The 16,348-nt window shown below is 36.9% G+C and overlaps 1 protein-coding gene across 2 annotated transcripts in view; it reads left to right on the forward strand.

The window, feature by feature from the left end:
* The window catches only part of LOC124153556 (anoctamin-1-like), a 43,347-nt gene that overhangs the window by 7,209 nt on the left and 19,790 nt on the right, over positions 1-16,348 (forward strand). Inside the window, exons 2-5 of one of the 2 annotated variants that reach the window (XM_046526789.1) lie at positions 835-1,161; positions 4,644-4,715; positions 10,146-10,306; positions 12,573-12,741. In XM_046526789.1, the coding sequence (XP_046382745.1) occupies positions 835-1,161; positions 4,644-4,715; positions 10,146-10,306; positions 12,573-12,741 (729 nt within the window). Of the gene's footprint in view, positions 1-834; positions 1,162-4,643; positions 4,716-5,480; positions 5,571-10,145; positions 10,307-12,572; positions 12,742-16,348 lie in introns of those variants that run through there. The other variant, XM_046526790.1, reaches the window with a different exon arrangement.

Below are 16,348 nucleotides of genomic sequence, written 5' to 3' on the forward strand. Positions count from 1 at the left end.
AAACCATTTGACTTTCACTTAACAATTATTTTATTCACGGCAACCTGGGTTACAAATTCTACTTTTGCAGGTAACAAATTCTCCTGAATATGATAAAAATTTTGACACCCAAATTATATTGTGCTTATGAAATAATAAATGTCAAATCAATGTATTAAATGAAAAATGTGAATTTTGTTGTTTATCCAACTCTATGACCAGAAAATGATTACCATGAACTGGTGTAACTTTGGCCCTACTTTTCATGATTTCTCTGAAACAAACAAACTTATCTAATTTTAAAACTAATAAATAATGTTTATAATGTGGTTAAAATTATTAACGGATCACATACCTTCAATTTAAGGTTGTTTCTGAACCTCCCGACTATTTGAACAACCAGGATTTTTTAAAAGTCATCTTAAATTGGGATAATCGTGGCCGAATATAATAAAAAATACAAATCTTGTTCCAAACCATGAGTGAGAGCAAAGATACCCTCATGAATTAACTCGTAGTATGCTGTTGTTAAGTGTTCCTTGATTTAAACCTGTAAATTTATTTTATTCGGGTAAAAATAAAAAGCAAGACTTCTGCTTGGAATAATCATATTAAATTGCAATGCATAAATGTATACATAACCAGTTAATGTTCAAAATTCCTTCCATTCTATGGAACTAAAACCAAAACTAATTCATGAGTAAATTTAGTGCTATTACCTGTCGCCTTATGCGAGAACTAAGTTGATAATACAAATGGCAAAATACAGAACTATGAATCCTTATACATCTCGGGGCCAAAGTTATCCCAGTTGACCGTAGTTAATATTTCAACTTGCCATGTTCTTCTTTGTAGGCAAATGGACAGCAAAGATCAGCATCACAGTGGCGACGTGAATGCAATCCATCATTGTATTTCAATGATGGAGTTAGGAGTGTCGATTTTGTACTGGTGTGGTCCATACATGGCTATGATTCAGAAAACACCACTCTTGTCCAATTAACGACAAATGCAGATAAGAGGGCCATTTTTGAAAATAATCTATTGCTGGAAGGTTTGGAGTTGGAACCAGCATTTGAAGAATCCAGCACTGTGGGACTCTGTTTCATGAAGATTCATGCTCCAAAGAATGTCCTCAGACGTTATAGTGAAATCTTAAAGTTGAGAATGCCCATGAAGGAGGTAAGGAAATCCGTGTTGATTAATTTTTAGCCTACGACATATTTTTTCTAGTTCTCTTATAAACGCATGCATAGATAAATGAAAAACTTTGTGTATGTCCACAGTATATATTATTGTACAACGCGTTTCAGCGAATCACCTTCGCTATCATCAGGTACACAGCATCATTACACACAGGTACATAACATCTCGCCAAACACCGTTGTATATGCATGCATATTTGATTCACTCCATATTTTTTTTCAAATTATTTGAAAAGTGTTTAAGTAGGGGGTTTTCTCTTAAGGACTATATTCCTGTAATTTATAGCACTTAAGAGAAAATACTCTTAATTATGAAATACCCTCCAGTTTTTGAGGATTCAAATATGGAAAAAATAGGTCACATGTACTCAAATATGAGTTCCCTATTACTATGTACTTTTTTCTCACATATTGTGGGTGTACTATATTCACTGCTAAAAGGTATTAATGTAGTATGTAGATGTATGCAAGCTCTTTGCAATAGAGGTAGCTAATTAGTGAGATGTAAGAGTATTTTCTGTACATGGTAATGCAAGTTTATCTTGGTAAGCGTTTAAAAAAAGTTTGGGAATAAGTCAGGATCATATCATAGATCATTATTGGGTGGGGAGCCCTGTACTTGGTGGGAAAATTGAAAAGATGGCTATCTATAAGGTGGCTCAGCAATCAAAGTTTTTATTTCTCCAGCTTAACGAGCAATATTTAAAAATAATTGATCTAAAATTCACTTGCTCATACATGCCAGGCATAAGGTGCATTATCGCTGAGAGGTATTGCATACCAGCAAGGCTCCATGGAAAGTAATGAACTGCCTTTCCCCCATAATAAAAACCTCAATCTGCCCCTGATTAGCTCTGTCAATTAAATTTGATTTACTTGGATCTATTTTCGATTCTTAGTTTGCCACATCACTTGTATTTTGCTGCGTAACTCCATATAGTTTGATTTCTTTACAAGAGTATTCAACTAGGCTAGTTACAATTTGGCCATATCTTTTTTCAATAAGGAATCGTGTGGTTTCCTATTATATTTTAATTGCCTAAATCGAAAGGTTATTACTCCTGGAGTAAGCATTTCACGCTTCTAGATTTTTAAATGACGATATCTATTTTTTGCGATTAAATGAAAAGTGAAAATTTTCAAAAGCGCCCGAAAACGCGACATTTACAGTAATTATTTGAAGTACGAGCAAGATGAGTTCGAAGAGCTTGTTCACAAGTTGATGAACCTATCAAGGCATCGAAAGTGTGGTTATCCTGAAGAATGCAGCACTGCATTGCAAATTTGCGTTAACTCACAGCTCAGTTTATCTATGGTGTCTCTTTCTTGCGTGTTGAGCATTTTATTGTTGATGAATAAGAACTGTGACAGTGAAGCATACGAATAAGTCGTCAATTAAAGAAACAATTTAAGCCACATAGTGGAATACAGAATATATTTTGAACTGACTCACAAAGTTACTACAAATTAACGGATGATGTCATCAGAAGTTGGGGGGGAATTTCACTATTGATCCTGATGCTATGTAGTATGTAAACTGTGCTCAAAGCATATTTTTTGGGGCCCTTCAAAATCAAATCTGCCAAAAAAGAATAGATTAGACTCAGACTGGTTAAAATTGGTGAATTTTTTAAAAGCAAAACCTGGAGAAAGACCCAGTGGCTTCCTAATTTAATGTGATATATTGGTCAATCATGCAGTTTATCAACTTGTTATTTAAACTTTTTTACTTGGCATATAAAATTATGGAGAAAATCTTGTTTTTTTACAGAGCTTGCCTACTGAGATGAAATTAGAGAAAATACCCTTTCTGCATATGTAGTGTGCCCTGGTGTGCTGAAGAAATGCAGTAGACTTTCGCTATTACAAAGTTCACGGGACCGAAAAACCGGAAGTTCGCAATAACGAAGCTCATATGAACGTTTCTTTTAGGAATCATCGAAAAAAAAACACTGTGTCAAAATTTCTTGTCTATTCAATCTCCCTCACTTATAATCTTCAAATTCGAGTCATCATATACGCGATTAAATTATGCGTAAGTCCTCGACGTACGAAGAAGATGCGTTCCGAGACCATGATCGTAAGTTGATAAACCGATACAAGGCATCGAGGAGAGTCGTTATCCTGCATAATGCAACACCGCATCACAATCGTGCGTTAACTCAGGATTGTGACGAACTGAACTAGCTTGCAACGTAGCCGGAGCCGAAAAAAAATCGCCGTCTGCAGGAAGAAAGAATTGACGAAACGCTGAACAGTTCCTGACTTCGCAACAGATAAAATGCTACTTTGTTCAGATTATGGCCAAAGTGCGAGTTCCTTCCTCTACGCCACGTCGTGTCGCATCGGCAAGCTAAAGGCGCCAAATTTGAAATATTGGGCATACTTGAATTTTTCGAATGTTCGTACCTCTGAGAGTTCGTAAATCTAATGTGCGTCGGAAGAGGACTAACTGTACGTCCTATTTACAAGCATTAATGAGTGGGTCACCATAATTCCACAGGAATGAAGCTTGTTTTATGATGTTGCGTGTATATTGAAGTATCTCCTTCTGAAGATAGAACCATAATTGACGCTCTTGGGCACAGTAAAAGAAGAGAACATAAACGTAGATCAATGATGATAACGTAGCGTGGGGTATATCCACCTAAATACCATCGCTTTTTCGAAGAACTTCATAATAAAGTTCATTTTGTAACCGCCGGGACGGAGACTGAGGTTCGTAATTTCGTAACAACGAAAATTTCGTAATAACGTTTCTTTTACTATGATTGGTTAGGCCTTTTCGTCGGGCCAACGATTTGCTTCGTAATAACGAGGACTTCTTAATAACGTTGTTCATAGTAACGATAGTGTTAAGAAAGTATTAAGAAATTTGGAGAAGTTGTGTACGGCTATTAACAGATTTACTATGTATCATGACTTCCAAAAAAGGAGGACATTTTGTGATTCTTAAAAGCATTGCATGGATACTGGAGGAACATCTGAAAAGGAGGACATGTTTGGATTAATCCGGACATCTGGTCACCCTAATTGCATGTCATGTTGTCAAAATGGGGATGTTGACCAAGTCACAAAAATACAATGCCTAACATCTAAAGAGATACATAATATGGCCAAAAAATTCTGCGTAGGAGACGAGTCTGCAAAATAAAGCAAAGTTAATTTTTGATTAAAAATTCTAATCCCCCCTTAACAACTTGCCAGTTTGAGTATCACACTACACACCACTCTTTAATTCAGGATATTTTTTAAAAAATCCTGAGGGGACTATTGGTTTAGAGAGTGAAAAAATCTTAGTACAAAAGGTTAAAATATGGAGTTGTTGGGCAGAAAAGAATAACATCTTTCAACAACTCTATTGAAAAAGATGTAGTTTTTAAGTTCTATGGTATGACTTTCTAGCTAAAGTATCCTTGAAATTTTGTGCTGTTACTTATGATTGTTTTTTATTCTCAGGTTCCGCACACTGACATAAAATCTGGAAGGAGAAATCCTTTTCATACAGCTACAATGTATCTAACTGAGAAGGTATAAGGTTATATCCTGGTGGCAAATCATTTGAGTCGGTACTGCCTATTAGGCAGTATTTAAGGTGCATGTTGTGCATACTAACTCTTTGTCTAAGTGACTATTTGCTTTGAAAATATATATGTATACCTTTGATCTTACATTTATGGTACACAATAAATATATGAACTGGTGATGTTTTGGGAATTATGTGCTTTATGGCATGCAATAGATGTTTGTATCAAATTTCTTTACGAGACAATGGTGCTAAGCACCTTTAAGTTAATTTGCTAATTTTCAACTAATTCTGCTCCATTCAATGAAAGCAGTCATGCATAATACATTAACCTGGTTTGGTTGTGTTCCTTTTTATCTCATTGATACTAATGTCTGTTTTATGATTCATGAGTTATTTTTCACTAATTGATTGAATTTTTTAATATCACCTATTTTGGATTTATTACTTCATGGATTGGAGTTGTAACTGGAATGGTAATTTGGCTCATTGCTTTTCTGCATGGCTTTTATAGCATTTATATAATTTATGTCCACTCATATTTTTTTGTCTGTCAAGTACACTCCTTGTACACATTTCAGTTCATTGTTCCGTTGGCATGAAGTTTTAATGATGGAATAATTTTTCACAATGTCATATTGTTTTTGTCCTTTTTGGTCCTACTTTTTATTACATTTTTGGTAGCCTTTTAGGCAGCTCTGAGTTTTTGTGCTGCTTTTTACAGCAAATTGGTGTAAGGGTTTGGATGGATGTGGCCAGCCTCCTGATCGTGGGAGGCTAATAATTGATTTGCAGTGCTAAAAACTTTGGGAAGTGTTTCGAAACTTCAAGATGTCATGAGTGATGGTTCATCTACTGATGTAAGTCCTACCTAATTACTTTAGGTGCTTGAACTTAAAGGTAATATTGTATAGACTAAAATTAGCATTTCAGTTAGCTGTATAGGAGATAAACCTGTAAAATGCCATCACATATCAAATCCAAATTTTTACTTGCATATTGAATCTGCTTACAGCTTATGTTGATGGCTACAGTATTTTGTACCATAAATCCAAGTTTTTGCTTTCTGCTTTCTGAACATAGTTGCTTTCTGAGGTCTTTCTATGTGGCTTTTCTACCTTTCTCTCATTTTCCAATTCTTTTCACTCATATATTTTATTCTCTGCTGTACGAATGATTTTTCTTGATTACTTTTCTAAAATTACATTGCTTTCCTGGAATACTTTATGGAGTGACTTCACCAATGAAGCTGCTAGGCAACACTATGTATAGAAAATCAGCAGCATGTATGGGAATGCTGTATATTCTTCTGAGAAATAGTAGCAATTGAGGGAATGTGGTTTAAGATAGGGGTGTAATGAAAGAGGGATATTATCTCTGTAGTAGTGAAAAAGGCACTGGGGTATACAATATTTTTTAGAAGGCCCAAAAAGTTTATACGATGAAGCTTAGGGCAGTTCATAAAAGGAAGGAAATAGGTTTGTATGTACAATTCTCAATGTAGTGAAACCCCTTGTGAAGAGATAATTCTCCATTTGATACTGCTGCTAAGTATGTACAGTGGCGGAAAAAATTAACGCAAAGCTCGTTGGCGTCTGAGAGCGGCCAGTTCAGGAACTATGTACTTGTCTTCCAAAATTTTGCCCTCGTAATGCTCTCATACAGCCGGGAGTTTTAAAAGCAATATATCCCTTATACCGGGGAAATAATCATGCCCGTCGCATTATGACAAGGGGCAAAAGATCCAGCTACGAATCCTAAAGTGGGTAAAGTATCATGCTTCAAATCAGAGGTTCCACGGATCAAGTCCCAGTGACAGATGACTTGATGCAGCACACACACACACTTTAAACATTTTTCCGATCGTAAAACTTCGAAATACCTACCACAAGGTCCATATGAAGTTGCATGGCTATTAAATTCTTACGCACTTATTTATTTGTTGAAATTCAACCACTATATTGCATAACCATTTGGGCAGTTGATTATGGAGTGAATTTTGACTACCATTTCCACGTATCCAGCTTTGTATTCTTCCCCATATTCTCCAAAGTATGCTTATCCCACGACTCACCAAGAATGGAGTTTACTCTTGGTGGGATATCTGTGGACACATCCAACATATTGGGCATTGAGACTGCCTGGGGGCACAATCGTTCCGGTGGTGTAGTGGGTAAAGTATCATGCTTCGAATCAGAGTCCCACAGGTCAAGTCTCAGTACGGATGATTTGATGCTGCACACACACTAGATATTTTTCTGATCTTAAAACTTTGCAAAACCTATCAGAAGGTCCAGAGGATGTTGCCTGGGTATAGAATTCTTACACCCTTATATATATGTTGAAATTCAACTACTCTATTGCATAACCAACCATTTGGGCAGTAGACTGTTGAGTGAGTTTCACTACCTTTTCCGCATCGTCCAGTCCTGCTTTGAGGCTCCTAACATTAGCTGCATGTGCGATGTGTCACAGCCTACTCCTCCTTTCTCCTTCCAAGGGAAAATACCTCCTAAGTTCTGCAGAGCTGAGTGAAGGCAGAATATCAAGCTGCCCAAAATCAGTAGTTTTCAACTGGGAAATTTTGGGTGTCTGTATATGGATTTCATAAGATACATTTAGCAAATGAATGAGCTAACAGAATTTTAGGCTTGCTATTGAATAATCTGGCAAAAGGTGCATCACACACGCATCAACATCATCATCATCATCATCATCACTGGTCAACAATCCTGTGATTGCTTTGATGCAGCTCTCCACTCAATTCTCCTATCAGCTTATCTTTTCACACCTACGTATTTCTTCTTTTCCACATACTTCTTTACCTGTTCCATATATTTTGTTAAGGTCATCCTTTTCCTTCCTTCCATTATGCACACATTAAAAAAATATTTCATCATTACCATGAAACTAATGTTAGTTTGAAGTCATAGAAATATTTGATTTTTGGCATTTTCTGCTGCTTATTTTATCCCCACTTTGAGCTAAGAATGACTTTTAACACTAAATGTAGGTTTATGAATAGAATAGAGCTCAATTATGCATTGGAATTTCGTATCATAAATGCTGTTGTAAAACAGTTATGTTAATTTGCATACTAATTTATAAAATCCACTAAAATGGTATAGATATTTGTTGTTATTCATTCAAAAGACTTAGTTATGAACCAAAATGTAGCAAACAGTAAATGACTTGCTGGAAATGGAAATCGCGCATGCTGCTAATTTTAGGGGTTTTGAAGCAGGGCTGGATGACTGGAAAAGGTAATAAAAATTCATTTTACAGTTAACCACCCAAATGGTTATGCAATATAGTTGTTGAATTTCAACAAATAAATAAGCACATGAGAATTCAATAGCCGTGCAACATCCTCTGGACCTTCTGTTAGTTTGCAAAGTTTTAACCCTTTCACTGCTGTGGACGTACCTAGTACGTCCGCACGGCAGACTGCGGTGGACGTACTTTTTCTTCCTCCCTGCCATGTGTTCAGCCCTTACGCCGAACCACTTCGAAGAGACCCACTAATCCGCGACCCTTTCCTCGACGAACTCACCCACGCAGGACCGTCTCATCGGCCCTACCAGCGGGGGCCCTACCTCCGGAAAAGTGACCGCTCTGAATGCAATTTGAAAATCAATCAATCAATCCGATCATCACAAAATGATTGTTTTCATCGCACTCCTGCCAATCAAGCAATCAAGTACGTCTTTGAACCGTGTTTCTGCGATGAAAAATAACGATTTTGTTAACTTTGATATAATGGCCATTTTCCGGTGGTCCGCAGCCACGTTTTGTTGCAAAGTTAACAAAATCGTTATTTTTTATCGCAGAAACACGGTTCAAAGACGTAATTGATTGCTTGATTGGCAGGAGAGCGATGAGAACAATCATATTGTGATGATCGGATTAATTGATTGATTTTCAAATTGCATTCAAAGCGGTCACTTTTCCGGAGGTAGGGCCCCCCGCTGGTAGGGCCGATGAGACGGTCCTGCAAGGGTGAGTTCGTCGAGGAAAGGGTCCCGGATTAGCGACCCTTCGGAGGGTATACCACACCCATCCTGGAAGTACCTGCTCCATGGGCCCAGGAAATGCATTTTAACATTTTCGCCGCATGTGAGGAGAAGGTTTCCGGAGATTGAACAGCAGCGAAAGGGTTAAGAACAGAAAAATGTTCACAGTGTGTGTGCAGCATCAAACCATCAGTCACTGAGATTAAACCCCTGATTCATAGCATGATACTTTACCCACTGCACCAATGGAAATATACATAGAAATAATTTTCGTGAGCAAGTCTGACAAGTTTTAATATTTATAAGGTGTTGACAATTCCTCGACCCCAAGAATGACTGAGCCTATTGGAACAGGAAAGATTTCTCAGGGCCGTAATAAAATGAACACCAGAAGAGTGCATGTAGAATATCAGGTGCTCTCAGGCAGTCTCAATTCCCAATATGCCGGGTGTGTCCACAGATTTCCCGAGGAGAGTATGTGTACTCCATTCTGAGTGAGTCGTGGGTAAAGCATGCTTCGGAGAATATGGGGAAGAATTCATAGCTGGATCTTTTGTGCTTTGTCAAGGGATATGGTTATTTCCCAAGTATAAGGAGCTAAATAGCTTTTAAAATTCCCAGTTTTAAGAGAGCATTATGTGGGAAAATCTTGGAAGACAAGTGGTTCCTGAACTGGCCGCTTTCGAACGCCAATGAGCTTTGCGTTAATTTTTTCTGCCACTCTACATTAAGTTTACGTGGAATGACTTGAACGGCATTACTGAGTATTAACAATTTAGATCTACATCTACATGAAATGAATAATAGGAAGTTATTATTGTTTACAATATCATATTTCTTTCTGACAAAGATTGATACTGGCGATTTTCAGGATATTCATTATACTAAAACACTTACATTCTTAAGTCCTTTGTCAAGGAAATAGCTAGTGTTTTCCAATGCAGTAAACAATTATGTATTTCCATTTCCCACCAAAGCATTATAAAATTCGGTGTCGGTGAGCTTTTTGCAAGACATGCAAGCAATATTTTTTCTCAAGCTTTTCCCAAACCCTATGCAAGCCTTTCAATTTTGCCTGGGGTGGCAGCTTAAGGTTTCCAATTTTATCGCATAAATCAACAGTTTGTATTGTGCTATTTTTGAATACTCTGTGTAATGAAATCAAGCTTTGACAGCCAAATTTTCTGGTATACCATCAATTAAATGGCTTTTATTAAAATATCAGGTGCTATTCTATCTTTGGCAAGTATTCATATACTGCTGCTGTAACAATATCATCAAAGATTTTCCTATTTTTAATGCTACTTGTGGCATATTTATGCTTTGAATAAAATCTGATAATTATGATTGTAATTGAGGGATGAAAAGCAGTGAACCTTCATGTATAAAATGTATTGATAAGACTTTTTCTTTTCGTAATAGATTCCTGGTTTGCATGAAGTGCAAGAAAGAACTAAATCAATTACTGGAGGAATTGATTCTATGGCCTCCTATTTAAAAAGCAAGTTTATGGTAGATCCAGAAATATTTCCTCCTTTGCCCCAGCGTTTTACTGCCATATACAGCAGGGACAAGGAATATTTGTAAGTGATTTTCTCAAAAGAAGAGTTTATTTTGTTTTTCTACTTCCTCAAGTGCTTGGTGCCACTTCATTGCACGAATTTCAATGGTATATATTCCATGGGAGAAAAAAGTACCCCAACAAAGTTCGTGCTACTGCTACATGTGTGGGAGAGAATGAGATTCATTTTTTTGGCTCATTATTCTCAGGAAAAATCCTTGATGAGAGAAATTCAGATGTTTTACATGGTCTTCCTCATAAAAGTGGGAGACTTAGTACTGGCAGCTTGCCTACCCCTAGCATAATATGTGCTGATCATGTAAATACTGGTGTGTTACATAATCCTTAGTTAATATCCTTGAAACTTTCTGTTTAATTCTCTTGCCAAAAATTTCTCTCATATTTCCTATTTTCCTTCTTTTTCCCCAAAAATTATTCCCTACTCTTGCACTTGAGCCAGCTCCAGTGATTCATTCACTGTTCACTTCTGCATCCATTCTCTTTTGCCATTGAGGAAGCAGTGGAGGTTATGCTCTTTGGACTTAGATTTGGGGGAAAAAACATGAAAAATGCTAATGATATCTGTGCTCTAAATAAATCACAATTGGTCATTTGTAAAATCCAGTGAACTATCCAAGTAATTAGTAGAGGATGGAATTTAGAGATTCATACGTGAATAACTTACTGCTGGAAATTTTTAAATATGAGCTGAGCGATAAACAGCCCATTAATCCATTAGTGCCTAGTGATGGCAAAGGGCAACTGAATGCATTACTTTGCATTTTTTGATTTTTGAATTAAACTTGTAGAATACTTATCAGGGCCCAAAGCTCCTTTAATGCCTAGCGATGCCAAATGTCACCCATTGATGTTTAACATAAATAATAACGTTTTTAAAAGAAAAATGTTATAATTCATTTCAAAGGTTCATAATAGGGTGGTTTCCTATTATTATTTTATTGCCTAAATCGAAAGATTATTACTCCTGGAGTACGTATTTCACGCTTTTAGATTTTTAAATGACGGATAGCTATTTTTCGTGATTAAATGAAATGTGAAAATTTTCAAGCGCGCGAAAATGCGACGCGTAAGTATGAATGCCGGGAAATATCTCCGTGTGACATATTTCTGGTTCCCGCTGCCACCCAGTGAGGTGACCTTGAGGCGAGGCTTAACGCTGATACGACGCAGGCTGCTAGCGGGTAGCTGAGTACCCTGCTGGCTGGTAGCGCTTGGCTTAAATAAGGATTATTAATACCTTATCAAATGAAGAAAACTTTCTGACCTTAGCCAGTTTTAATAGGTGATTATTAAGACATGTTTCCCTGAGCTCTACGCCTCATGCATGCATTGGTAACCTCAGACGATGCATAACTCCTATCTTCTCGAATAGAAACTAGGTCCCTGTGACGTCACGTGGAGTGGCATCGCATGGGCGCCAATCTGCCCCTTTTCAAATGAGGATAAAAATGGACCATTGCCATTCGTCTAAACCAGTATTTCTAAAATGAAATAATTTGCATATTTTGAATACACTAATGGTGGGTAACGAATCGCAATCAATGCCTTTCGTTTTCTTTGATGAAGGAAACTACCCTATTGTTACCAAATCGATGGCTAAGTTCTAACAACACGTATCTCAAAATTTTGCCGGTCTGAGTTAATATGTGCTGCTAATACTGTTAATAAAAAATAAAATTCAAGCAAAAATCAACTCTTTGTTTGCAAAGGTATGCATCTTTTGCAGTTTTATGTATTTTTGGTTTTTAATTTCAATTAAAATTACATGCAATTAAAAAAATAAATCTTTTATTTGCTCTCCTGAAAAATTGCTATTTTTGAGATATGTGTTTTTCAATTTTAGCCATTATTATTATAATTAGCCATCGTTATGATAAATTTTGAACAATTTGAGAAAAAGATTTATTCAGGCGTTAATGGGTTCAGAATGGCACTGTTTGTTCTTAAGGAACAAAAAAATTTAAGCTGGAAGTATGCTGCCATATTTGGTGCACTTGAATAAGGGAATTTAGCTGAATCAGGCTATCTGGCTGTTTACATGTGGGGTAATTTGAGCTGAAAAAACAATAAGGGTGAAAATGCATATGAAAACAGTCTAAGCCTATCCATGTATGAAACGTGCCTATCATACGTTTTGAATTATCTATTCCTCCAATAAATATTTAGCCTATTTATTGACTATTGCTTTTATCTATTACAGCACTTAAGTGTGCCATTGTGATATGAATAACTCAGTGTATGTTTTTGTTGAATTTTTCACGTTTTAGGTTTGACACCGAATCTGAGGATTTCTTCAGCCCTGGTATTCGTTCCAGAATTGTGCAGTTCATTTTAGATAGGAAGATTTTCTCCACCAAAAAGAGTGATCCCTATGCTTTTGGAATTAGGCGTCTTATTACTGAGGGGGCTTATTGTGCTGCATACCCTCTTCATGATGTAAGTATTTATTCGATGATGCATGAAAAGAAAACTATGAAAATGCAGTCATGCATATGATATTCTATAATCCGTGAGTGGAGGCTGTAGGAATAGAAAGGTCAAGGAAAATATCAAGGTTTGCTTTTTGTGGTGGAAAGTGGACAGTTGATTACATATCATTTCAATTAGTTTAACATATGTTCTTTGAATAGTTTGTATAATTCAAGCTAGCATATAGACTCCTCTGTTCTTTCTATTGCTTGTGTTCTTTGATCAATAATTTTCCCATCAATCCTGGCCAACTATGTATTAGTGAAATTTGTATACATGTATCCACACTTGTAATGTATTTATTTGTGAAAATTCTGATTGAGAAACTTACATTTTGCTTAAATTCACCCTAAACTGTCTCCCTGTTCGGCTTAAAGTGGTCCCCCAGTTAAGGGCATAACCTTTGCTGCCTTTTTGACTGAGAAACAGGTGGAGAGCATGCACTTTGATGGAATAATCACTGACTTGTGGCCTTATTCGAGAAAACTGAACCATGCATTGACGAGTGTATTCATATTAGGTTATCCTCCTGAAAAATGGTTCCTAGCTTATGCAACTGCCAGGATTTTTGCCTGCAGGTTTGACATTTTCAGACGTGAAAACTCCAGTTTGTGTGCATAGTGTAGAAAAAGAAATCCCTTATGATCTCTCTAAGGAAAAACATGTAGCTGTGATGAATCCATTTTCTTAGGTATAACTGTGGACTTTTTGATATGATGACAGTTTTGCTGGTTTTCCACCCGGTGTCTTCAGGTCAAATATTGGCAAGTGGGTTGATTGACTCATATAAGGCCCTAGTGGCAATTCCTCTCGCCGGAAAATGATTGGTAGTTTTGATTTTTTTTCAGAGAATCCTCTTCCACAAGCTGTAGGGGTGAGGTGTCCTCTTGATTAATGTCGTGGGTGTTTTAAGTATTTTTCATGACTTCTTAGATTAACCTTTGATATTTTTGCCCCTCTTTGGCTGTGATTGTTGCCTCATTGAACAGGATGTCATATCCAGGTTTGCTCGAGGACTTGAGGAATTGGTATTAGAGTCCTACATAAATCAACCAAACGGTCTCTCACTAGCATTTGACCGGAAGATGCTAGGTAGAGAACTAGTGAAACTGTCGTCATATCAAAAAATCCCCACAGTGAAGAGTGTGTGGACCCATCATTGAATTCATGTCATGGAGAACTAACATTCAAACATGTCGCAGTTTCAAGAATCTTCAAATCACTGCAATGATTTAAACTTGCACAGATTTGACTATGATTCAATATTGCACTCTATGTATGCTATTAAAACTGACAAGACTGGTTGAAACCATATTGTTTAAAATTTTGGATAATGCATGTGACTGTTTCTTGGTTAAATCTCTCTCAGATTATTGTGTACTGCTTTTTTTTTGGAGTTTTGAGGTGTAGCATGCTTAATATATTGGCTGTTGCCCAATATTATATGGCCCTTGCTGGTCACTTTTTTGAGGTCATTTTTCCCTTAGAAATAGTGGCTAGCAAATGTCTAAAAACAATGGGAAGCAATAGATAGTAGGCTGGGTACATCCGTAAACTGTATAAAACATATTTAAGTGATTTAATTGATAGAAAATGAAATATGATGGCATATATATGATTTTTTTGTGTACATAATACAGTGGAACCTCGTTAAAGCGAGAACGGGCTATTGTGAGACCCCCGCCATTACGAGAGATAGCTGAGGCACCGTCATTTGACCCCATAATAAGCATGTTAAAAAAATTCGTTTTTACGAGGCCCTTTTGATGCTTGCACTCGCCATAGCGAGAGTTTTCATCGCTGGAAAACCTTCACCAAGAGTTCCTAATCTCTCTAATTTCTTGTGATCTGTAAGAAATGAAGTTAATATGGAGTGCTTAGTCTCAAATTCATGTAGTAAACTGTCGATCGATAAAGAAGTAGTTCATTTTGCCAATATACCTATTGGTTAAAAATATTATAGCATAAACATTCGCGAATGCTTGATCTTCTTTTGTTCCTCGGGCGGCAGAAAGCAGTCGGCAGCATACCTGCACGTCCGTGAGTTACATGCATAGTAAGCATTTGATGGTAGACACCATGGCTAAATACGTCTAAGCAAGAAAATAAAAATATGTAGTAGATTAATATGAGAGTGGCGTAAATAGTTTATCTTCCTATTCGCTCATCTCAATAAAAAAAACAAAAGCACCTAAGGAATGGAGACCATGAAGAGTTAGAAGGAGCTTTGTTCAGTTGGTTTTGCCCACTTCAATCTGCGGGAACTTCTGAGAAAGGGGCTATTCCTAACCCTAGAGCGGAGTATTTCAGGGATAGATTGCGAATCGAGAACTTCAAGAGTTCGAAAGGTTGGTTATACTAATTCAAAGCACCAAAGGGTAATATCCTGTCATAATTGCTGGTGATGTCTGCGGTGTAAACCCGAAGTCGTGGAAGATAAGACTCGGATCCTAAGTATCTTAAGAAGTATTCCCCCCGTGAAATAACATAGATGAAACGGAACTCTTTTACAACCTACTCAACAAAACCCTTGCGGTACGAGGTATATCTTGCAATGATACTTTTAGAGGTAGGTAGTGCGCCTTAGCTATGGAGTAGGATGTACGATACAATGACACTCAGCGTGAATTGTCCAGATGGACGTATTTATTCTCTGTTGCGGTTACAAGTAATAGTCACGATCACAATGTACTATTCACAAGGGTGAACAATTCGCATCAGTGGTCGGAGTTGTTCTGGTGCTTTCTTCCATCACCCGGATGGCTGAGCATCCTCTGGTGGCCGCTGGAAGAACTCAGAGAACAACTAACTCTTGTTTGGCACCATGTCGTATGCATTCGGCGCGGCCACAGAGGGCATATATAAAGAGCTGATGCTGCGCTTTTAGTTTATTTAATTTAAAAAATTCTGAATTCCTTTTTCATGTTTCTCAGTCATTTTTGAGAATGTTAAATTGATAAATTCATACTCTTAAGTTTTTTTTTTGGCCTTAGGGTCCATCAGATGCGTACTATGCCTTTCCGTTTCTTTGTCGCAAATATTACCCATGTCAGTTATATTCGTCGCTGTTTCTTGTATCTTGCTTTGTTTTACTGAAGTGACATCAGCATAATATCTGCGTTACATTTTTTTGTGAAATAGTATCACGTTAATATCTTTTCTTGTATAACCAATTTTACTTCAAATAGTTTTTATTGCAGTGCCGTGCCAAACTCAGTGTATTATTTCAAATACGTCGCGAGCTTAACACTCAAAAAGGAACTTATTTTTTAACAACGGCAATTTTAATCCCATCATTTTGCACGCGTAGCAAAATTTTTACCATAGTTAATGAAGATATTACATTATATGATAGAAAAAGTCTTCCAAGGCAGTTATACAACCTTCCACCGTTTTTGTCTGCAGAGACAATTGCGATACCTCATTTCTATTGCTGCCTCTGATATATTAACTGCTGCGTAACATACAGGAACAATAAGCATACACCAGTGGAAGCATTTGAGGCATTAAATAACCGCGATACAGTTTTATCTGTTAATTTTTGAATTTTCAGTGGAAAATACCAAAATAATAG

Source organism: Ischnura elegans, chromosome 2 (assembly GCF_921293095.1).
Source record: "Ischnura elegans chromosome 2, ioIscEleg1.1, whole genome shotgun sequence".
NCBI classification, from domain to species: Eukaryota; Metazoa; Arthropoda; class Insecta; order Odonata; family Coenagrionidae; genus Ischnura; species Ischnura elegans.